Here is a 24,544-nt window from a genome sequence, read left to right as displayed (position 1 = left end):
ATCATTCAGCTCCGTCCCAAGCAAACATGAAAGAAACGAGCACAGTGGAGAGCGAAGCCAAAGCCCAAACACACTAATGGAGCCCCGGAGCCGGAGAGTCCCATCCAGAAGCAAATCCAATTGTTGTGCATAGAAAGATTTCAAGTCATTACCATGCAGGGATTTATCCTTGGTGAACATTGTTTGACGTGAATGGAATCGCACTCGTTGAAACTTTTTCATTCCCACCGCTATAAATCGATGGCCCCGGTGCTGAGCAAAGCCCAAATTAATTTCTTATCCCCCAACTTTGAAATTAAAGCTCAAGGAACAGTGAAAGATCCCTGCAAACTTCAATAGATCTCCCGCTAATGCGAACTGCATCCAAATCCACAGGCCGTCGCCACACTTGTTAATCGCTCTCTCTCGTCTAGTTAACCAGCTAGGCCTTGTATAGGGACAATATCGCATTGGTTTGAGCGGTATGCAAAATGTGAGACGGCATTAGAGAAACACAGCGGAAGAGGGATGGGCAATAGATGGTGAGTCACACAGTATTGTATCCCTGGTGACTACCGTAGTTAAAAGTTCCTTCGGGGGGCGAGGACATAAAGGCCGAGTGACTGAAATGAGCAAGGATTGTAAAGGACAGCCGTGGAGGGAGCCAGAGGAAGAGGATCCTCCCATTCATCAGTGGAAAGTTCAGGTCACAGCCTTTTCCCCCGACCATAGCGCCTCTGCTCTCTCATCTCCCAACAACTGTGCTGCTTAAAATAATAGACTCATAGAAAACGATTTTCTTTGATTATTTCATAGTGCGCTTCATTAACATGTTACACAACTCTGGCTGAAACAAACAGCGAGAGGGCAGAGACTAGTGCTAGGAGATAGTTTGCCTGACCTGATTTCCATTCCCCCCTGTCCTCCCCTAGCGCTGCGAGGCTCTGGTGAAGTAGAAAATCAACATCATCATCAGTCCTCCCAAATCCCTTACTCCGTCCCAGAGTGACGAGCAGCGCAAGGTTGGAGTCGGGAGCCTGCGCACGCGGCATCAGCGTTTAGCCGTCGGATAGATCATTCCTCGGGCTAAGCGTGACGGTTGCTCTCTGGCCCTACGCCGGGCCAACCCAGAGGTTTACGGTTCTGTGTTCTGTTAGTCAGCAGCATATGTTTCAGAGGACAAAGGACGTTGTTATTGTGTTGGACTTTTTTTTAATCAAACCCCATTAAAAGGTGTGTGTGTGTGTGTGTGTGTGTGTGTGTGTGTGTGTGTGTGTGTGTGGTGTGTGTGTGTGTGTGTGTGTGTGTGTGTGTGTGTGTGTGTGTGTGTGTGTGTGTGTGTGTGTGTGTGTGTGTGTGTCTCCCACCCATGCAAGCACGTTTGCTAATTTTACGCGCATGCAGACAAAGCCTTTCCGTCGGGAGTCTGTGTTTCGCTGAAGTCTGCCGGACACGACACTCATTACAACAGGCGAATTCGGCCATAAATCGTGGCTTTGTATCTACCAATCGCATCTGCCCTGAGCAGCACCTCCTGACTTGACTCTCTCATGAGTTATCCCACTAATCCATCTTAAGGATGTACTCCACGCATATTGAGGGAAGTCTCGGCCTCCCCTAATTACTCCCGGAGCGGTGGCTCCCAGGTCTTTGCGCATGCAGCGCAAGTAAAGCATACTATTTACCACCGCTTATACAAAGCTACTGGCTCCCGTTCGATCTGTCGATTGAGGAGATTATTCCTTCATCATTGAAATAATATGATTGGATCATCATTTCTTGATACAGTGAGAGAAAGAGAGGGAGATCTTTAAATGGGAGTTCATGGAGAGAGAGACATAGTGGTCATGTGTTAAATTTCTGTTCACGTTCTTATTTTCACCTTGATGTTTCCCTCTTTTTATGTCTTGATTGCTGCCATTGTTTACACAAGCAGATAGGCGGAATACCAATATATGTATATTGCTTTTTGATCTTTGGATGAAATGCCTTGGGCTTATGTTAGACTTGACTCCGTCCTCGTCTATATTCAAACTCTCCCCCCTCCCCCAGCGGGACCGATCGCTGATGAAATAATAGAACCATCCAGCTGAAATGAGTACCAGTCTGATTCCTTTTGTTCTGGGGGCTCACAGAGAGTTTAGCTCCAATAAAATAGTCAACGCTTCTGACCGACTGTGTCATTTACTTAAGACATAAGAGCACTTTTCGTTTCTCTTCGAGCTGTGTCACTTTATTTCCCTTTCCATCTGAAAGAAGTGGACTTCTCATGTGGTTTGGCGTTGTTTGCCTCCAGCGGGCCGTTTAGGGATCTGGTATCTGGGTGGTCTTGTACTTCTGCTCCCTTTCTTATTTTGTTTCCAAAGGCAGCTTCACGCCGCCCTGATTCGTTGCCCTACTTGTTTCTTATCTGTCCATCTTTTCTCTCTCTCTCTTGTGCGCTCCTTTCTCCGTCTTTCACGCTCTCCATCTCTCTCGCCCTCTTTCCGGGTGTGGGTCTCTCTCACTCACTCACTCACTCACTCACTCTCTCTCCCTCCAGAGTGATAAATCCTACCGCTGCCTCTCTCTCTCTCTCTCTCTCTCTCTCTCTCCCTCTCTCTCTCTCTCTCTCTCTCTCTCTCTCTCTCTCTCTCTCTCTCTCTCTCTCTCTCTCTCTCTCTCTCTCTCTCTCTCTCTCTCTCTCTCTCTCTCTCTCTCTCTCTCTCTCTCTCTCTCGCCTCCTATTAATTTCCTTAATGCCCCCACTAGAAGCTGCAGCGAGGTCATAGGGGCCATTAGGCGACCATATGCAACGAGAGCAGGATTTTATCCTCGGAGAGAGGGAGGGAGACTGTTGCCTGTTAATCCCCCCCTGATGCCGGTGACCCCAATCAGTGCAGAATCCAAATCTAGAAGTCTTAAAGTCGGTTAACATAGGAGAGGGTGGATGGCAGTCACACACACGCTCTCATACATAATACACAAACTTTTCCCCCCAGCCTCAGTTATCCGCTGATCATCAGGCTGAGCTCACACCTCTGCACCCCTTGAGGTTAACACGCAGACCTTTTTATTATTTCATAAACCCTTACACACAACCATTCGGTTTTGTGTGTGTGTGTGTGTGTGTGTGTGTGTGTGTGTGTGTGTGTGTGTGTGTGTGTGTGTGTGTGTGTGTGTGTGTGTGTGTGTGTGTGTGTGTGTGTGTGTGTGTGTGTGTGTGTGTGTGTGTCTTTGCGTGTTAACAATTATCATTTTCAACGTTTGTTGTATGTACCCACGTTTAACAATGAAAATAATGTTTCCCAAGGGCGTACATCCCCAACACAGTGTCTGAGCTTATCACTTACTCACGCTTACTTGTATTCTGTTTGATGAATCAATCCAGCAGGAAATCTATCCCTTTCCTCCTGGTGAACCATGTTGTGGTTTTCTGTCTACATTCAGACCGTGGGTAAAAAAACAACAGATGTACTGTATTGCTGTCCTGCTTCGTTAAACAATTCGGTCAATTCAAAGAAATTACAAACCTGTTCAAATGTATTCGATTAAAGATCAGGTCATTTCAGGGCAAACCTATTTGTTCAAACTGCTGCGCTCCGTTTATTTATCAGAATTGAGGTGTTGACACCAATACTTTATTATTCATTAATGAACCAAATGTGGGCCCGACTTATAATCAGAGCATTGCAGGGAGTCAGGCTCTCAGGCTTGTGTGATTTGTTGAAGAGGAAAATCAAGATACTTGATTTTCATAAACCGTCCCTGTTTATGCCTGTTGAAGTACTGTTATTTATTACAGACTCTCGTCTTTTTAAAATGTAGCTCTGAACTCAATGGGTACAGAATCCGCTAAGCCACTACTGTGTTGAACAACAGGGCCCGGATCAGCCTTCTTATCTGATACCGGAGAAATGTTAAACTCCTTCTCTACCTTATCTTTGCACTTATGAGTCAAGCACTATTAGGAATTGTGGGGTCCAAAGGTATATACAGTACATTTTCTCAGTGTCCGGGAGCGACATGGTAATGTCCGTCCCTGAGAAGGTGACCCCTTTAGCAGAACACTCTCACACACATCAAGCCAATCTTTATACGCTTGGACAAGCTCTGTTTTTTTTTCGTTCATTTTTTCTTTTTTTTGTTCTCCTCTGTCAATTATTCCACATCTCACGCTCAACCATTTCTGTATCACTGCTTCGCCCTCCTGTCTCCTTGGCACACAGGTTGGTTTAATGATTAACTAGCCACCTTTCTCTGTCTTTCTAATCTAATGGCTCTGAGGAGCAGATGTTTGTCCCATTCAACCTTCACCCCCTTCCCACCCTTCCAATTCTCCCTTTTATTCTTAAATTGTTCTCTTAGAATATTCCTGTTAAGTAATTTGGGAAAGACATTTTTTCCAAAGGTGACCAGCAGTGTGAATAGAGACACAGAATCCAGAAGTAGGTGGAGGGTTTAGGCGTCTTGCAAAAGGGTTCCTGCAGGCTGGGGATCGAATCCACGTACCTTTCTGCTGGGTGTCGGGTACTCCAGCACTTCCACCACTCCTCCTTAGTACTTCTCCTCTTTCGCCAACCTTTCGTTGTAAGAGATGCACGCCTCTGGTTCAGACGTCTGTGTCGGCCAGTGGTGGCTAACCATATTCTCAAATGTCAGCCCTATTTTCAACCTTAACCTTCCCAGTTGACTCAGGGCCTCCCTCGGTCTTGCCGTATGCTCACTGTATCAATGTACACTTCGTAGGAGGAGACTGTGTGGAATATATGGTGATGATATATTTGATCTCCGTTTCCCTGGGTTCAGTTTGGACAGTGTGGTATGAGCAATTCTTTCAAGTGGTCTGTTTAACTTTCTTCAAAATTGTTGAACTTTGAAATTCCCTGACGCGCCAATGCCCTTTTATCCAGCTTACATTGCTGCTGCACATCATTTATTTGTGAGGTGCATATTGAACGACAAATAAATATCAAGTTTTATCCGGGATAGAGAACAGGGATGATTCACACAGTGTTAATAAAGTGCAATCTCGTCATAGTTCGCCTATCTCTGTAGCCATCCGACTGTCAGGAATCTGAACATAATTGAGTGTTATTAGCTCCTGATGATTTGGCAGAAAGTCGGAATGGTACGGATGGGATTTTTCTTTTCGCTGTTGAAGCATGTCACCCTGGAGTGCGGTCCAGCGCACCCGGATCGCAGACGTATAAAAGGCACAGTCATGCTCCGGGACAGTATTGAATATATATGCAGTTATACCCTTGAACTCCACTCGTTCCCTGAGTGAGTTCTCATTAAATGATTAAAACAACTACGGTTCGATTGAGGGCAGGTCGCAGGCTGCTGGAGCTCCGGGAGAACTGCAGCTCATGCGGAGACTTCAATCACAGCATGGAGCAGGGGCGTCTGGTTTTAACTGGGGTGTCCCCCCTCCAAAGCTACGGTACTCCCATTCGTGTTTGATGGGTTTTCCCTTTTGTGGATCACAAAAAGCAAGATCTGCAAAATATTGGCTCCTATGCAGCCGGTATTCATGGAGGGCTATGTGCTATAGGTGTTCACATAAACCTTTTGTTCGCTGAGGGACTGGGATGGCTGTGTGGGCACCAGGGTCTAAAGACGACAGCGTTGTGGGCCTATTTTCAGACCAGAAGAGAGGCTTTTAATAATAATAGTGGAGACAGCCAGAGTAGGAAAGTGATGTAGAAATGTTATTTTATGTATTTTCTCCCCATTTTTTCACATACAATTCAAAGCATGACCACATCTGGGTCTTTTCAAATCCTTATTTTCCAAAAGTCTGTTTTTTGCATATATAAAAAATAATCTGTGTACAACCAGTTAGAAGGAGCATCTGTACTGAGTGTGTGTTTGTGTGATGGATTATTAAGTGTTAGCTACTCAACTATAATGTATTTAACTACTACTACAAAACAATTAAGTGCAGATTTGTGAAGTCTGGTGATTGTTAACCCATAAACTCAATGTGATGATGATAAACGTCATTTCAACACATGTTGTTCTGTGTTTAAGTAGTTGTAGTAAGAGAACAGGTTTCACTTATTCTTTCCATCTGAAAATGTGCTCTAAAGGCTGATCTATGTTGATGCTAGCCGTTCTTGATCTGACTACCCTTTTATCATCCTCATCGTCCCCGCTCTCTCTCTCTCTCTCTCTCTCTCTTGTTCTCGCTCTCTTGCGCTCTTTCATCTCGTTCGTCTCAACCCAGGTCAAAAGAGAGAGAGGTTGATGAAGGAATCTGTAGAAGGAAGGAAATGGGTGAAAAGTGAGCCGCAGTCTTGCTTTGAAAAATGGCTTTTTATTAGTTACGTTCCTTCAGTAACTTTCTGCTGAGTGGAACCACTTTTGCGGTCACGCACACACGCCTACGTTCGTACTGTGAATATGTTAATGTCTAAAAAAAGAGCCATTCCAGGCACACTGTGCTGAACCACATTAACCTGCATTAAAGCCCTCCCCACTGTCACATCTTGTAAAATAAGGCCTCATCTCAACCAGACACAACCAGACACAACCTGGCCAAATGAAAGACAGTCGACAATGACATAGAATCCTTTCTGTGATCAAGTGCGCTCCAAAGTGAAAGTGAAAGCCTAGACACAACACTGACGACGTGATGCCCTGTTGATGAGTGTCTCCAGGCCTCTGCAAGCAGAGTTCAAAATAAGGCATTTGTTTATTGGCTGACGATGACTGAAGAAGATCTTCGTAGACGGTTATGTTGTTTACAGTGGAAATCAGTATTCCGGTTGTGGAAGAAAATCACAACAAATCACGGCAGCCTATCGTACATAATGGCATATCTGTCATCCTCAGAGATTTCACAGGAATAACGACGTGATTGCGGACTGAACCTTCAATCCGTCGGAAATCACTCAAATTTGTTCTTCCTCGCCCAACTTATTTCACACTTTTGTCATTTCACGGTATAACCGAACGTGGCTCCTTTCAGAGCCACACAAAGCCGTGTACCTGGCCCTCTAGGAGTGCAGAGCTTTGTACTAAGGACACTCGGGGCTCCGGGGGCTGGGCAGAGGGGAGTGGGTAGCCACGCTAGGCCAGGATCCTCCACACCAGAGAGATTAAGGCGCGGCCCCCGTCTCTCATGTGTTCCCAGCCGCTGGCCGACAAAGGGCCACTTTAAAGGAGGCACACTGGGGTGATTACCAGAAGTGCTCCGGGGCTCATCCCCGGAACCGTGGCCCCCAAACCCCTGTGCTGTGTCTCTAGGACTGTCTTTTGTTCTGCAGAACCTTTACTTATTCGCTTGATTCGAACATGTAGAAAGAAATGAGGACAAAAAAATATTTATTTACCGGTGTATATGTTCTTATACACTCTCTAGTAGTAGTGCCATTTCAGCTTAGGAAAAGAGATGCTAAAATCTAGAAAAAAAAGAATCTATAAATCTATAAATTCTTATAGACTATCTCGTAGTAGTGCCATTTCATCTTAGAAAAAAATAAAAAAGTTTCACTTTCTTTCCTTTTAGTTTGAGATGACCTAATGCAAGCAACGAAACCGGAGTGGTGGGCCTATTGAAAGCCAAGGACTTAGACATTTCTTAGAGGTCTGTGTCCAGATCCTCCTTCAAAACCACCTCACAGCCCAGGCACCTTAACACCGCAGAGATAGAGGCCTGCAGCATCAGTTGAGGCAGCCCTCCAGATATTGACTTCCTGCAGACGTCTACACAGCTGGGAATTGGAGGCGCTGTCCTTGTTGTGAGAAAGACGGGCTCTGATTGGTTCCATCAGTCGAGGATTTGTTGTTTTTCTCTATTGTTTTTCCCTGCTTTTGTCGGGCTTCCACTCGCACCATCCAAAGTCCTCAAGGTGGCTCTCACTCTGCTATCACCATCATCTCGGGGTTGCAGTATGTTTTCTCTCTCTCCCACGCTCGCTCCTGATTGGTTCCTCCTGTCCTCTCCAGGTCAAACCGCAGCTCTCGGTCGCGGCGTGCCCCCCGCCCGCCCCCACCTCCTCTTCCTCCTCCTCCTCTGTGGCTCCTGCGTACCTCCAGGACCAAAGGGCCCCCGTGGAGCACCAGGGGGCCCACAGATCCAGGGAGGGGACCACCACCACCACCACCACCGCCGCCACCTCCTCCTCGGCCCACTCTCACTCCTACTCCCGCTCCCACGCCACCTCCAGGGGGGCGGAGCCGGAGCGCAGCAAAGGGCGGGACAAGGACAAGAAGAAGAAGAAGCACAAGAAGAGGTCCAGGTCAAGGTCGAAGACCAGACACGCCCTCCCCAGCGCCTACAGGAGAACCAGGAGGTCCAGGTAGGCTCACGAACACAAAACCCACACTTCAATTCTAACTCTTTAGTCGTATTACATTTGAACTCGACATTCTCACTGATAATTGACTGGCAACTGATGATCTCGATTATGGCAAAAAAGCATTACCCTCACAATTTAAATGGTTCCATACAAATGCCGACTCGGAATGGAGAATCCCGAACCACTTTGAATTTCTTGCCCGTCCTTTGGAAATGAATCCCCAATCAGTTCAGTTCATCAGTTCATCAGCCATTTACTGGGCATTTTACCAGCCCTGTAAATAAATAAACGGTTTAGAGTTTATCACTGCAGATAGAACTCGATTTCTTAACAGTTTGCTCTATTTGAAGGGTTATATGTAGTTAATAAACATCCAGACTCTTAAGCAACATTATTTCCACCCCATATTTTGCAAATGTTGTATTGTCTTCTCCTTGAAAAGCAAGCCAATTTGTTATTGGGTGTGTGCGTGTGCATCAGTTCATATTGCTTGGGCCCTCTGGCCTCCCCTGTAGCTTGGCCTGCTTGAGGATGTCAGTTTGACGATCGTTAACGTGTTACTTATTGTCTGCGAACCAAAGCCTTCGATTTAATAGGACAGATTATGGAGCGCCTTTAGAAAACGTAATGGTTCCAGGTTCCTCATTTAGAGCTATTTAATTGGTTCCTGTTGCGTTGCATCTTCAGTGTCATACCTGTCTGACGAACTGTCTAATGGAGATTTTGTGTGTATGTGTTCTCCTTTTTCTTTAAATCTATTTTGTTTTTGCTTCTGCCAGGCAACGAATGGAATATCCAAGGAGTGGTTTTTGCTGCTCATTAGCAGCAATGATCAGTCCTTATGTATCCCCCTGCAAATCGCTCTCGCTCTCTCGCTCTCTCGCTCTCTCGCTCTCTCTCGCTCTCTCTCTCTGTTTGTGTGTCATCTCTCTGTAGCATCTCTTCACTTCCCTCCCAAGCACCTTAAATATCAATAATCCGCCCAGAGTCCGCCAACAGCTGACTCCCAACCAGAGAAAGTAGCTGTTGCAATGTTTACATTCTATTCACATACACACACTTCAATATGCCAAACCGTTGCGCTGATAATTAGCAACTGGCAATCAGACAAATATGCCAGCTGATGTTTAATTAGCTCAGCCATCTCGAGATGGCTGCTTATGTGGAACGGTTTGTTGAATCCGCTATCAATAAAATTTGAGCCCGGCCCTACGCAACATATTGCATTGCTCTGATTAGTTATTGGCCCATTCAATGTCTAGAGGCATTTTGGGGTGTGTCCGTTGATAAAGCTGCTTGGAAATTGAAAATAAACTGAGAGGTTCCCGACTAAAACACAATTGGTCTGGAAATACAAACCCTCAAACCCTTCATCTTCAACCAAACATAGCAGACCTTATCTTATAAAGCTACAAATCGATATAGCGTGTGTGTTTGTGTGTGTGTGTCTGTGTGTGTGTGTGTGTGTGTGTCTCTCTCTTTCAATTTCATCACCATTCTCTCAGACTGACACAATAATTGTAATTCAAAATTAATAACTTGGACTATTGTCCAGCCGGATGGTATCTGAATCTGATCCGTGTAAAAACAGCACAGTGCTGTTTTTCCGGCAAAAAATAAGAATAATAATTTGAAAAAAAAAGCTTTTCCATCAACAACTTGAGACGATCGACGATGTGATCCATCTATCGTCGACATTCAATAGAAACGACCATCAGCCCATCCCCAATGTGTAACATTAAACACATACAAATATTTTACAATGAATTTCAAACGAGAAATAGCTAGTTTTGATCGAGGAAGTGGTATGTTCGATTTGGTATGGTTGCATGGGAATGGCGTGTTATCCCCTTAGCCCCCTCATTTCTGTGAAACACGTGAAAACAGTAATCCAGCAGATCAATCATTTATTGATTTAACTGAAATTACATATTGTACCTTTTTTAATGGAATAATTCACTCTAAAATACATTTCTATAAATGATGGGTTCAAACGTTATATGACATAGTTCCTAAAAGTAGAAGGGATGGATTAAAACGTTCAGATCATTTGGAATCAAACCGAACCAGGGTTAAAAAACAGCCCAAATGTTCCGCTCCATCTTTAGACTCTTGATTCATTCTGTTCATATTTTGGCGGTGGTTGTAAATGCAGATAAATCTCTGTGAACATTGTACCACAATAAATGGCACGCAAAGGTCCTTTTTAATAAACCTCATTAGCTTTCCTCTGTGCATATGGCTGCCATCGTGTCCCAAGGCCATTCATTTCCATGAGAACATTTTTACATCAAGCTTTTATTTTCTTCTTAACGCACAGAGGGAGGCCAATCAGAAAGGGATTAAGTGGGTTGGCAGCGTGCCGGGCCGCGTCGTTCTCTTGTTTAATGTCTTCGTTTGAAATGCAAATGCGGGCGTGGCCGTGCTTAAAATCGGCGGGATGATCTCCATCGTAAACAACTGAAACAACTGGGGCACGGCGAACGAGTGTGTGATTGCTTCGTGAGCGTTCAAACGGATCTCTGCATGCAATGCAGCCGGATCAAAGTTTGATTTCCACTTTAGATCTTCGTATGACAAGGAAAGGGTCATGAACTCTTATAAAGAAATGAAAGTGTTCTCAGAGGGGGAATAAAGGCCTGGGGTTTAAAAAACTCAGGCAAAGGTTTCGTAGGAGGGGGGGGGGTGGTTGAAGCTGTCAAAACGCACGGGACAGTCTCTTCAGCAAGGGTGTGCAGTCAATGGAAAACTATGCCGCCATCAGTCAGATAGCGAGGCGGACCCCCTCGTATTCTCCAAAGAACTTCCCCCAAGCTTAGCAGCTCTCTGCAATTTAGTCGTACACTAGGTGGGACCCCAAACCCGATGATTTGTCTTCACCACGGTGGGAGTGCGAGTCGGATGAAGTTTGGAGGAACGAAGCTTGGCTCTGAGGGAAAGAGTTCAGGGAGGAGAGGGAGACAATGAAGCCCGAAGGTGGAATGCAGGTCTCTCTGGTAGCAGCTCCAGCTCTATAGTGGTGGGGGGGGGGGGTATTCCAGCAGTCACGTGTTTGACTTGCTTCCCATAGGTATTCAGTTGGATCCCCTGTGTATGCAGTGTACCTGTAGGCATCCTCGGGCGAGAACACCCACATGCGGCCCAGGAAATCCCTTCATGCCAGACATGGAACCCCCCGAATTAATATCCAGGGTTAGAAACATGAGACATTGACGAAATACTCAAAATCCCCATTTCAATGCCAATGGTCTGTGTGATACCTCGGTTCAGGAGGAGTCCTGATGACCTGGTTTCACTTTCAAACTACATTAGTGTTCGCCTAGCTCTCATGTCACCGTTATTCAGAGTGATTTATTACATAAAGAACCACGTTTGTGTTATTACAAGAAGCCTTATATAATAAAAGAAGATTATTGTGCATAATGTATGAGGGGAAAATGGGCTTTATGATGAAGCTTAATTTTGTTGTGGTAATGGCATCTATATTTTAGTTCCCTTTACAGTGGAGCTGTTCGGTTCTGTGCTAGATTGTTGGCTTGGTCAAACAATATTTCAACCGATTTGGCATATCTGGCTTAAAATCCGCTTCACCTCCCATCAAATACCTGCTCAGAGTTCACTTGGACTCTGCAAAGCCTCCCTCCTCGCCTCCCACCACCCCTCCTCCTCCCTCGCTCCCCTAAATACATCCCGCTTACGCACTTATTGTATGTCCTGACACTTAATGGACAATCCTCGTTGCATGTTGTACTTCCTGGCACACACCGAAATAGTTCTTAGCATCTTATCTTAGCTTTCTGTGTTGCACACAGGGAATGAGTTAACCTCGAAATTGTAAGGGCTTGGCAGCGGTTTCTAAGCACATCCAACCGAGAGCGATATATTGTTGTTTCTATTTCTTCTGGCAAATGTACTTTTGCAAGTCGCTTTGGATAAAAGCGTCCGCTAAAGGCCCTAAATGTGAATGTAAAGAAAGTATACTGCAGAAAGTGAATTTTTGGTAAACGGCGTGTCCCCTGTGTTGTAGTCTGATTAATGTGCGCGCTCACTCAACCGAGCGTGGGTGTGGGATGAGTGACTGGGCGGGCGGCCGTGATGAGATCATGTTATTTAGTCCACGTCTGTGTGTGGCGGCAGGTCCCGGTCGCCGGGCAGAAGGGACCGCAGGGCCCCCTCGGCGGAGAGGAGACACGAGGAGAGGGAGAGGGAGCACCACCACCACCACCACCACCACCACCAGCACCGCAGGGGCCCGGCCAGATCCAGGTACCGCTCCCGGGGCCCCCGCACGCCCACGACGGGACCCACGGCCCGTGATGGCGCCGTCATCGAATCGGTGATGTCATCGTACCGCCAAAGGGCCGATGCTGACCCCCAGGACGGTGATGTCACTGTGCTGATGACGCCGTCGCGCCGGTGATGTCACCGCGCTGACGAGGTCACCACGCCGGTGATGTCACGGTGCTGATGATGTCACCGCAGCGATGATGTCATCACGCCAACTTATGTGGCTGCACCGATTGCAGCTATGAATCCGATCCTGGCCACAGTGTGTTGACCTTGGATCAGAACAAAGCACTGATTTAATATTCATTGCATCTTAGGGTGTAGTAATGCGTGGCGTTTGACATTGTAAAGCCACCGATCATTTGCTGATCATAGCATGAGAGGTGTTTCTCCTGGCCGCTGATCAGACAAAACAAGCACATTATTCACTTTCAGCTCTGCTGGCTCGGATTTAGTCGACGGGGGAAAAAATATAATTATTCATATAGGTCAATTCTAAGTTGCAGCCATAAAAGGATCTTCTCCGTGGGGAATATCACTTGGATCTAAACTTGATATGCGCTGGCTGGAATCTCATACTGATTAACTAGGACCAAGATACTCTGGTGCATCAACTCTGTCTATGTGAATGTCAAGGATATCTATTTTGTTACAATGTACATTTGAACGTGTTTTGTAAAATGTGTATAAACAGTGGTGATGTCTTGTCCTAGGTCCCCTCCCGAGAAGAGAAAGTCCTCTCTTCGGTCCTCAGGAGCTGTGCCTCAGAGCGCAAGCTCCGCCTTCTCCCCCTCATTCTCACCCCCCGCAGCTCACTCGCCCCCGGCTAGCCCCGCCTCCAGCCTTGGCCAATCAAGGTACGCACCCGTCAACCAATCACATTGCGCTTCATAGTGTGGGTAGTTTACATCTTTCCCTTTGCCATATAAGACAACATTATAAGACATTATAGTATATTTCGCAACAGCCAGGCTAATATAAAATTATATTTAAACACTGAAATTAAAAATGGTAGATATGTTTGAGCAGTGGAGGAGGCTGTTGTTGTCTCTGCTAAATGCTACTCTTTAAAGATATTTAGCAACAGCCAGAGGACAATATCCAGACTCTAGTCCTACCATCTCTCCTAGGTATGGGCACGGTTATTTGAATATTCGATTATTCCAACTGACGTGGGTCTTCGACTTTAGCTGTAGCAGATTTTTTTTTTTTTTGCCTAAAGTTAATTAGATCGATTCATTAGCTATTTTAATTACATATTGTTCATTAAACGTGTATACTAATGCAATTTAATACTTGGAATACTTGCCTATACAGGCAACCTCCGTTCCAGTGGAGATAGTCTTTTCCACGGTGGGCTTGATTGTAAATCGCCTCCGCACCCGCCTATCCCCCGAGCACGTAGATATGCTCATTTTTTTAAACAAGAATGAGTGATGCAGTAGGTGCGCTTATGTGTTATGTATGTTAACTGGAAATGTTTTAGACATACTGTATTTCCGTATTAGACATGATATATTTTTGTTGATATTCTGTTATGTGCGCATCATGCATAATGCGAGGCAACCATTGCGCTGCAAGTGGAGTTCTGTTGATATCCAAGCCCACCAGTACTTATTCTTTTTGCTGTTGTGCTTCAGTTACTTGAATCTATTCAGTTTGTGCCTTAAATGTGCTTTAATATAATTTCAGTTTGTGCCTTAAGTATGCAATACTGTTCACTCATATTCTTGTCAAAACTGATGGTTTTGTTTCAACTCGTTTCGATTCAGCATACTGATTTTGAGTGTTCTTTTCCATTTAAATAATAATAGATAAATTGAACAAATTGGATTTGATTTCCTAATTTTTTTTTGACTTAAAGATGGAAAACGAATATATTTGTTTGGCCAGATCACGGAAGAACTTCAGGCTACATTATGAGTGTGCTACACTTTTTTTCCTTTTTTTTTTTCGTAGTTTGGTTAACCTGTTACTCAAAAAAATAATAATCTAATATTGTTATGCCTTCAAATGCCCATCCCTAATCTCTCAACTCTCGCTCTCTCGCGCTCTCGTGCTCTCTCTCGGTCTGTCGTGCTCTCTCTCACTGTTTCTGTCTCTCTTTCTGTTTCTGCCTCCTATCTGATGCAAGCCCCCTCTCTCTCCATCTGGAACGGGTTCTGCATCACTCAGCAGAAACCATGGATTCTGCACAAAGCTAACGCAACTCGTTCCCTGTGTCTCTCGTCCCCCCACCCCAGGGCTGCGTCTCAGGAGAAAGAGAGTACCGTGTCTTCGTCCATAGTGTCCTCCGTTCAGGCCAAAATCACTCAGGTATTTGCACTTGATTTTCCATCTCCTCAATATCTTCCCTGCTTGCCGTTTGACCGTGGCGTTGCGACCCAACAGCCAGAGCTACCCAGCGTGGCTGCTATGCATGATGACACTGCACCACCACTCCGATGCTTACATGCTATATTCCCCCGTGTGCACACACACGCACACACACACCTGCACGAATGGTATTTGATGGAATTCTGCCGCTTCCTTGGCCCGGTCTCGCTTGTTATTGAGATCTTAAATCTCATCGGTTTAATATAGGTTAAATAAAAATACAATAAATGATGAATGCATACGCTCAGACAGAGGCCCGTACGCTCAGGAACGTATCACACCAAACACACATACATTTCTGTGGTGGAACCACTTTTGTTTTGCTTGGGGATCCCTCTCCCAAACTTCTCTTCTCTTTTTGCAATCTGAAGCACCTCTCTCCCCCCCCCCCCCCCCTCCTACCCTCCCATCCCCAGTGTTGTGTTCAATCCGTTCTCCCCTCAGTTCGGAGCCAATGTTCCCACCGCCCCCACAGTACTCCACTTCACCGCAGGGGTTTGTGTGTTCGCCCGGGCTTTGGCAGTGTTGGGGTGGAGCCGGCCTCACACAACCCCTTTTGAATTCCCAATGCCCAAAGATCTCCATCTCTGTTTCATCCGAGCAAAACGTCACAATTAATTGATAAACGTTACAAATTCGAAAAAAAACATCAATACAGCATATTCTGTGGGTACTCATGTTAAAATAAAAGAAACATTTTTTGCATCTCAGCATTTGCTTTCATCTAGTTTTTCGTTCACAGTAGGCAGGCGTGGTAGATAGAAAATCAATCGTCTGTTAATCACAATGAATAATCGTCAGCACAACATAGGGCCAAATAATCCCATAAGAATTTCTTGTCTTAATCATGCAGCCTCAAATTCTGCCCTCACTTCAATGATACCTCCTTCCGTCGTACTTGATCTGTATCCCGTACCTAATGCGTGCGTTTGTGGCCCTCTTTATCTGCATCCTGGATATATCGGTGTTCAGTCTTTATCATGTCCAGCCCTTTCATCCCCTCCAGATAAGAGGAGGCGAGGTCATTGTTGATGCTGAACAGGTCGAGGACACGCTGCCTTTATGCTGATTCCGAGGCTCCAGTGTTGAACACTCACTCAAACAGCATATTTTGTGTCTGCGCGGGGTGTTGATGCCGGTATACACTGATTGTTTAGCAACGTGTTTATGCATTCATTAGCATCGTCTTACAGCGGGTGGCGTCTCTGCGTTCCATTGCAACACTTAACACAGCGATAGCTCTCACACCACAGGATCCAGAATAATGGCTCACGGCGAGACGGAGTCATTCAAAGAAACTATGAAAAACTAGATGTACTTTACGTTCAATGAACGCTCTATGGCAGCACCCCGACGGTTTGAGGACTTAGTAACACCATAGTCTATAGTGTTCTGTGCCCACGGCCATGTCAGGGAAAGACTATTAACCTATAAGCAATGCACTGGAAGCTCAAAGCAAACTCCCTGTCGTCTTGTTTTGTTTCCGGCTTGAACGATGTGATCGGGGGCTTACACTATTCCTATCTTCCACTCCACACTAATGTTCTGGTTTTGAGGGCTGAATGGGGAGCCACAGGCACCAGAATAGAGGGAGCCGTTTGTCTGTGATGAAGGGCAGGTAATGCAGGGCCTGAGTGAACAACCCCAGGCTCTTTCAGCCCCGCTTTGGTGGAGTTCCAGGCTGGAGCTCCGGTCACTGAGGCTGGGGTGTGTGGAAGGGACTGAGTACTGGTGTAGATATACATGGATTATACACACAAACCCACTCGCATATATATACAAATACACAAAAAAATATATATATGTGTATGTATATGTATGTGTATGTATGTATGTATGTGACCCCATCCACAATGTCTGTGTACGCATACATAGGAATCCAAAACGGCTTGATAGTGGTCACAGTGGTCATTTCAACAATTTGAGGTAGAGGAGTTGTACTTTGTCAGTGCTTATGCACAGTATTCTCTGACCATTCTTTACACAAGGAGAACGTGTAAAACCCCATCCAGAGCCTTGTGCAACAACTTGGTCATCCTGACCCTGTGAGAGTAAATGCCTGACCTCTTTGACGTCGTGCTTTCCTCATCCGAACGGAGAGGCCGTTCTGGTTGCCGTTAACAACGGAGGCGCCAAGGCGTGGCCACATCAAGCTCCTCATCAGCAGCTCTCCGCCTCGCTCGGCCCGCCACCGCGCCGTGTGATCAGATCAGAGCGCCACTGTGTTGGTTAGCTGTGCGTTAATAGGTGTTTGTACGGGTCGTTGGGGGGGGGGGGGGTGTCCCGGCTCATAAAGGCGGCTGCTGGCTCCACGCACCGCCTCGCTCCACCAGCCTGGGGGCCTCACACACGGCCGCCTCTTTGGCATTTGTCTCGTGCTAATTAGGAGTTTAATGGACGTCTTCCCCTTCTCGTCTTTTTTTTATAAAGTTTGTTTCCCCGTTGCCAAGCTTGTGAAACGGCTCGGGCCGCACAGAGCAAGGCTGCGCTGTCTGTCGGAGAGCATTGTCTGCCCAACTTTGTGCGTTCCCGTGGAGGAGTTCTGACAGCGCCGATGCTAATTAGCATGCCGGATTCACACAGGTCAACTGGATGTCTGACGGGTCTAATAGAGCACATCTGAAAGCCTTAAATTGGATGCTTGTTTATTTATTTATTTATGTGTGTGTGTTTGTCAGGCCCTTCACACCAGTGTCTTTCTTTGTTATTCTGTCATGGACTTAAAATTATTATTATAAAATTATGTTTTATAGATGATTATCATTCTGGTTTATGTTTGTAACTATAATCGATTATCGAAGAAATAAATAAAAGAGCAACAGGTGTAATTGGAATATTGATAATCATCACCGCTCTGTGCTGATTTGCTGAACTGCATTTTTGTTCTAGTTCGAAGAAATGTGTCTAAAAAGTCAAAGTTCTTATCTATTTAGAGTGTCTGACCTCTGGGCCAGATCCCTGAAGTCTGCAGCCATGCTGTTGGCACCCTTGCTCTAGTGCGTGGATCCAGTGGGATTGAGAAAGGATGTGTTTCTGTTGAACACTGAGAGGTTCCAAGGCTGCAAACAGAGGCTTAACGAATTCAGATTCTAAGAGCTCTTAATCCAGCCGTGGACACGCCAGCCAGCCTAGCTTTATAGCAGCCAGCCGAGCAGGTAGAAGCTGCATGGAGAGAGCCAGTTAGATAATCTGACCGCCTCTCCCTGGCACTTCTGTCCCTTCGACTCTCCTACTCTCCTACTTTCTGTCTCTATGTCTCAGGCCTGGCTGTTCTTTGTCTCTCTCTCTAACTCTAACTCACACTCACTCACTCACTCACTCACTCACTCACTCACTTTCTTTCTATATGTTTAGTATTTCTTTAAGCTTGCGCTGTCTGTCTATATTAATAGAGGTGTGCGTCCGTTTCCTTGTGTGGTGTTGCTCATAAACCACAGTGTTCTACAGTCACTGTGTGTGTGTGTTTCTTCAAACTTGTGTCTCTTTTCTTCCTCTATTCAAGCTCGCATTGATGTACCACACACACACACACACTCGCCCTAATCTGTATTCATATGCGAGCACTTCTCCACTAATTCCAGCCTTGGTCCTCTCTCTCTTCCCTGTCTGCCCTCTAATTACATTTCCAGAGTCCAGGCCCAGAACTTTCCTGCCATTTTCTTTCCTTCACCGTCGCCACCCGTACCCCAATCCCCCGCACACACAACCACACGAACACACACACCCCAAGCACACACACCAAGCACACACACACTCGCTTATATCACATTTTGTTTTCTTTATCTGAGATGAGTTCTATGGCTTTATGTCTCTATCTCTCTCCTTATGTTTGTCTATATCTCTCTGTCTCTCTCTCTCCCTCTGTCTCTGTGTCTCCGGCCTGGTCAGTCATCATCTCGTGGGCTCTCCTTTCAGCTTGTCAGAGTTTATTTTTCTGTTTCCTTAAAATATTTGTTATTATTACTAGTGGTGATGTTCTCACCATGTGCTCTACATAGTTTTTATGCCATCATTTTAAGAAAATGGCATCTCTTATTCTAATTAGTATTCCACCTTGCCGTATATCATTGTGTCCTATCTTTCATTAGTAACTTTATTTGGGAAGGACATTGCTTTAAAGTTTGTTTTGATTCGACCAATGATTCACTTTAGCATCTAGCCTGGATCGATGATGCTGTACGAGCCGAGCAGTGTGCCCTACTTTCTTTAATAAAACCATCGATGGAGAACAATATACGGCCTCGCCCAACCTGATCCCAGCCCAACCTTCACCAGCTCCGGTGGGGTCAGCGTCTAGCCAGTTTGAAATTGCATCAATGCGGCGAGGTCTCTGTTTGTGTGCATTGTACACAACACAACCCTCCGCTTTTTTAGTTTGGTGCAGAAAACCAATCTGGTGTCCTGGTCGTCGGCGCGGCCTGTTCTTGGGTGCGGTTGCCGCACACAAGGTGTTTTCAAGTGTTCCTGTGCTTCATCTCTTTCCAGAGAGCCGTGTCTCTAAAGAGGGGGTAGGGAGGTGATTAGAAGAGATCGACCTGTGTTTCCCAACATGTGGGTCGGGGGCCCCACTCGGGGTGACATGTGTTTGGGGTCGTGGGAGGTCGCTGGCTAACGAGCGATGGATATTTCAGAGCATTGTAGATTTTGACAAATGTTGATGGATGAATGTCCCTTACATACAAATAGGGTGCCTAATGATTAGTTGCCCCAGGCAAACTACATTTACATTACATTTGGTCATTTAGCAGACACTTTAATCGTAAGTGACCTACAAGCTAGGCAGAGAACAATCAACAGCATGTAACATCCAATCCTAATTGCAGTAGCAACAAACATTTCTATTTCTGATAAGCAAGGTTAAAAAGTGAATAATGAACTTCACTGGGACATTGATACGAGAGCCGGACGCTGATTGTGTTAAAACCACGTGAGGGGAAGCTTATGCATAATAATGTGAAAAGTTAGAACCGCAGTAATTTGCCGATGAAGAAATAAGGCCACCAACCAGTAACGGGTTGGAAACCACCAGACGACAATCTTCTCCAGTCGGTCATGGTTCTCAACCCCATTCACGGGGTCATATCGAATCCCAGTCGATGTTAACATTAGTACGAGCCACTATGATAAAGCTAGCGTAGGAATGGAATTACTTTGGGTTGAATACTTTCAAAATCAAGCTTGCTCTGGCTGTTTCTCTAAATTGCCTACCCTAGCTTTAACAGGGGGAGGGGGTGGTAACAGGGAGACTCAGCTGGGACGTGGGATGAGACATGGCCCGCGGTGAACGATATTTACATCTCGCCCATAATTTTGAATCAGTTTTCATGTAACGAGCGTTGTGTCAAGAAGGTCGATAGGTGCTGTTTACGGCCCTCGTTTCAGCCCTGCTTTACGGCCGCCTCCTCTTTACGCGTGCTGTATGGGGGTTATTAAAGGGAGGTGTTCAGAGGGATAGACGGAGCAATGCGGGGTGGTACAGCCGTCCCCTGCAGGGCTTTCAATTACTGTCATCATAAGAATGGGCTGTTAAAATAGTCAGCCACTAAACCAGAATATACTGGAGAAGATAAAACTAGTCTTGTTTCAATGGTAGTCCCTTTTAAGTCTTGAAATATTTGCTGAATATATGGAGTGAATTGTTTTTCCTTATTTTTAAAAGTATTTTTTATTCTTTGAAATGTTATTTTATTTATAAAATGTTATCGAAAGATTATTACATTTTCTTTTCTTTTTTGTCTTTCAGGATCTGATGGCCAAAGTGCGTGCGATGCTTGCTGCCTCGAAAACCTTCCAGCCCACTACCTGAAGAGGGAGGGGGTTCGACCGACCAGCCTCCAATAGGAACCCCTTCATCATGATGACATCTGGGGTAACAATTCCCCCCAGCCAATCAGCATGATGCAACCGACTGTCACGGCAAACCATATCAATTTCTCTCCCTAGCCTTTTTTTTTTTTGAGGCCGCAACAAATAATTGTTGGGACACTGGGTTGTGTGTATCGTTCAGTAAGTAACTAAAGATGGATCATGTGATTCCTGACCTACAGTAAAACACTCACACACCTGTCCAGGGCCAGAAGTTGTCAAACCAGAAAAAGTGTTATGACTTCACAACAGAGCCCCATGGCTGCCAGAGGCCTGCATCTCATCCTTCTGTGAAGGGTTAGTTTGTTTTGTTAATTCTTCCTCCTCCACCTTTTTAACAGTTTTAGTTAGGACTTTATATTGTTCCTCAGCTCCAGTGTGTGGCCTTCTACCTTCTGTTTCCAGAATGAAAGTCGGAGCTCCTTTGTACTGCAAATTGTCAATAAAGTTTGAACTTGAATTTACCACCCAAGTGTTTCACATTCTGTTTAACTTCGGTCTGTGTTTTAAAAGATCATCTCAAAAGGATATGAAATGCAATTCAGAACATGAATTATCTATAATAGGGATGAAAACCGATATAAGCTATATTTTGAGCTGGACATCGACACTGAGACTGGAAGGAAACAGTTTGTTAATGCCTTTGCAGGGTGGTGATATATTGTGTATACCTCACAACAACTTTAACTTTTAATCACCAATCAAACTTTTTTGGAGGGAAAGGGGGGGGGAAGCAGGCAGGCCAACCTTGGCCCCAGATGCACACCCCTTTGCCTGGTAATCAATGCCCACTCGTTATGATGAAAGTCTACGTGACTGGTTTGCATGGTTGGCCAGTGGGAATGCAGGGGAGAGGGTTTTTAGCCCAGGTTAATATAGCCCATCAAAAATAAAGATGAGGTCCCACTGTAAGACAGCCTGTGAAGACAGGGTGTGCCAGTGAAGTCCCAGGCCGTATGTAAATGAGTCTTCTGCCCAGGAGTGAGTTATAAGGCTGAAAGCCTCCATAATACAGAAGCCAGATTACCTGACAAATAAGCCAGACTCCTGGCTTTCTGCAGTGCGAGTTTACTGCTGTGAGTGTGTGTGACGGCAACGTGAGTTAGGAGACACACACACGTACACAATCCTCTCAGGAAGCTCCTGTCTGAACGGAAACAAGACGTATGTGGTTATTGTGTCTCGTTTATGTGCGTCTCTGAGGTGTGTTGTCTGCGATAAGGAAGCACAGTGATGGTCTTCTTCATATTTCACAGGCTAAATGTCTGAGATCAGCTGGGAATTGTTAAATATGGTTGGTAAGGGAGACTCAATAGAAGAATGCAGTTTGCATGCCGTTAGTCACTACTGCAATAATAATCCTGCCCGCAACAAAGTGTTTAGAAAATATAAATCTGCAGAACCGTTTTACCTTGCATAGTTTATTGTTGCATAAATTATGCCGGGGGTGATTTCTGGCTCACGGCTCACAACACAAAGATGGTTTTCTGCTGTGCTTATGTGTTGGAGTCGTCTTTATTAATGCAATTCTTCTTTCACATGGTGTTCCTGTTGAGAGTCGTCTGCGCCCACAGCCTAAAGGGCTGCGCCTTGCGTCTTCCTGAGGAATACCTCTATGTGTTGCTACTTTAAACGCGCTCTAGGTAAGATTTAAGAGTTATAATTGGAGTGGAATTGGTTAGAAATCCCAAAGCCAAGCATCAGCTATTAGGGAAGTACACTGTGAACATATTTGTTTGCGTTGCCTCCTCTTGCCCATGTATGAGGTGATCTGGATTTTTTATTGAACACCCTGCTTATTTCTACCAATCAATGCAGCTCATCCCTGATCGGCTGAGGGAATCCATCTTGCCTGCAAATCGCAGCTGTGTGAAATGCAACACTTCAATGGCAGAGAAACTTTTACAAACTTGGCGAAGGAGGGGATTTTCTTTGTTTAGTTTCAAAAACTTGCCCTGTTCTGCTCTGTCTTTACACCTTTCAAATACTACAGCATCTTCAATCCCAATAACACCTCACCTTTGACTGCTATCAGTCAGTGTAGGGTTAGATAACCTCAAAGGGTTTAAGACTTCAAATCCTCCGAGGTCATAGACGACAAGTACCAAAAAGGGAAGCGATATAAGACTGGCTTTTCTTTTCAATCTCAGCTGGTTTCTATGTATTTTCTATATATGTTACCGTAGGCTTAAAGAGACGACCCGAAAAACCATGAAATTGGCATTGATTTATACTGCTAATCCCTATTATATGGATAATAAGCATCCAAGTAATGCTTCAGAACTCCTGAGCATCGTATGTCTGTCCTTACCTGTGGCAGTTCCCCAGACCAATCATACTCCACCATAATTGTCCACGAAGCACACTCGCTGCCGATGGTGGCGCTTTAAGTGCGTCGGTACATTTCTGGAGAACACTAAGCTTTCACAGCCCGGAGGGAAAGGCCTGGATGTTGTTGAAGTAATTGTGGGGATGGTTTCAGAGGGAATGTGAGGAGTAGGTTGGATTTAATAAGCCTTTTGTCTTTGGAGTAAGGGGCTTTTACTGTGTCAAAAAAAAAGAAGATATATATATATATATAAAGTGAAACATTATGTTAAAATATGAACCGCTGTGGGATTAGAGACTTGGCTGCAGCTCTTCCTCCTGTCGAGCTTTTGTTTTGTTTTGTTAAATGGAAAGCATACAGCCGGGGTACAGAATGGAAGGAAACTTGTGAAAAGGTTAAGTGATTCGCTTGAACTCAGACTGACAGTGAGTTTGGCTCTCAGAGGGTTGGGTGGTGAGGTGTTGCGTTCGCCGTGGCCGTGTTTACTGTCTACCGCCAAAATCACTTATCTTATCAGTTATTCGTGCAGATTTGCATTTTATCCAGATTCAGGGTCTATAACTTACAACTTGCTGTATTTTGTCCTATTAAATTGCTGTGACTTTTTAGCACACAATGGTTTATTTTCAACCTTATTTTCCCGTATTGCAGGCAATAATATTCAATCAGGCCTTATTTTATGGGATACCTGAGCCATCGCTAATAACAACACTTGTTCTCCATTATCTTGATTACAGCTACTTTCCAGTGGACATTTAACCACGATGTATAAATGTTATGATTAATCCCACACGCAATAAATGGCATTAATGGGAATGGTATAAAAACCGCCCTACTCTTTCAGCATCAATATGTTTAGAGCGTGAGACAGTTGCTATCAGTTTGTCCTCCTCTCCGTCACACACTGACACTCTTGACACTCAATAAAGCAGCTGCTATGCTAGAAGGCTAGCTTCTTGCACCTGTTCTCGCTATGTAGCGAACTGTCAAAAATGACAGGCCAATGCACCGCTTCCAGATGCTAATCATGTTTTAAAAGCTGCCATTCATCGCCAAGCTGATGCTGTGTCGTTTGTCTTAATCTAACTTTCAACACCTAAAGTATGAGAGGAAAGAATCCAATTTAAACAGTGTACATTATTGATAATTTCTCACAAGCTTTACAAAAGTATACTCTGAAATGTGACATTTCATGAGCAACACAACAAAATATAAATAAAAGCAGATAAAACACACAAATCACTCTCAAACTAGACAAATGTGTATAACATCTACACACACTCCCTTGATGGAGTCTAAGTAATTTGACCTTAAATGGAAGGTAAAAATTTAACTAAATCCGGAATTAATGCTCAAAGGCAAAGTGAGGGACAGGCTAACTAGCCATATGTGTCACATATGGCTTTAGTTATGTCCATGT

At 45.0% G+C, this 24,544-nt stretch overlaps 1 protein-coding gene across 3 annotated transcripts in view; it reads left to right on the top strand.

The window, feature by feature from the left end:
* Positions 1-21,259, top strand: part of sfswap (splicing factor SWAP) — a 69,016-nt gene extending 47,757 nt beyond the window's left edge. For all 3 annotated transcript variants that reach the window (XM_030355121.1, XM_030355120.1, XM_030355122.1), the window contains exons 15-19: positions 7,915-8,267; positions 12,405-12,533; positions 13,268-13,411; positions 14,798-14,870; positions 20,674-21,259. In XM_030355121.1, coding sequence (XP_030210981.1) covers positions 7,915-8,267; positions 12,405-12,533; positions 13,268-13,411; positions 14,798-14,870; positions 20,674-20,736 — 762 coding nt within the window. In that variant the 3' untranslated portion in view covers positions 20,737-21,259. The remainder of the gene's footprint in view (positions 1-7,914; positions 8,268-12,404; positions 12,534-13,267; positions 13,412-14,797; positions 14,871-20,673) is intronic.
* Positions 21,260-24,544: the final 3,285 nt, after the last annotated feature.

The sequence above is a fragment of the Gadus morhua genome, chromosome 4 (assembly GCF_902167405.1).
Source record: "Gadus morhua chromosome 4, gadMor3.0, whole genome shotgun sequence".
Classification (NCBI taxonomy): domain Eukaryota; kingdom Metazoa; phylum Chordata; class Actinopteri; order Gadiformes; family Gadidae; genus Gadus; species Gadus morhua.
The sequence above is the reverse complement of the archived record's forward strand: the minus strand, read 5'-3'. Positions and strand labels throughout refer to the sequence as shown.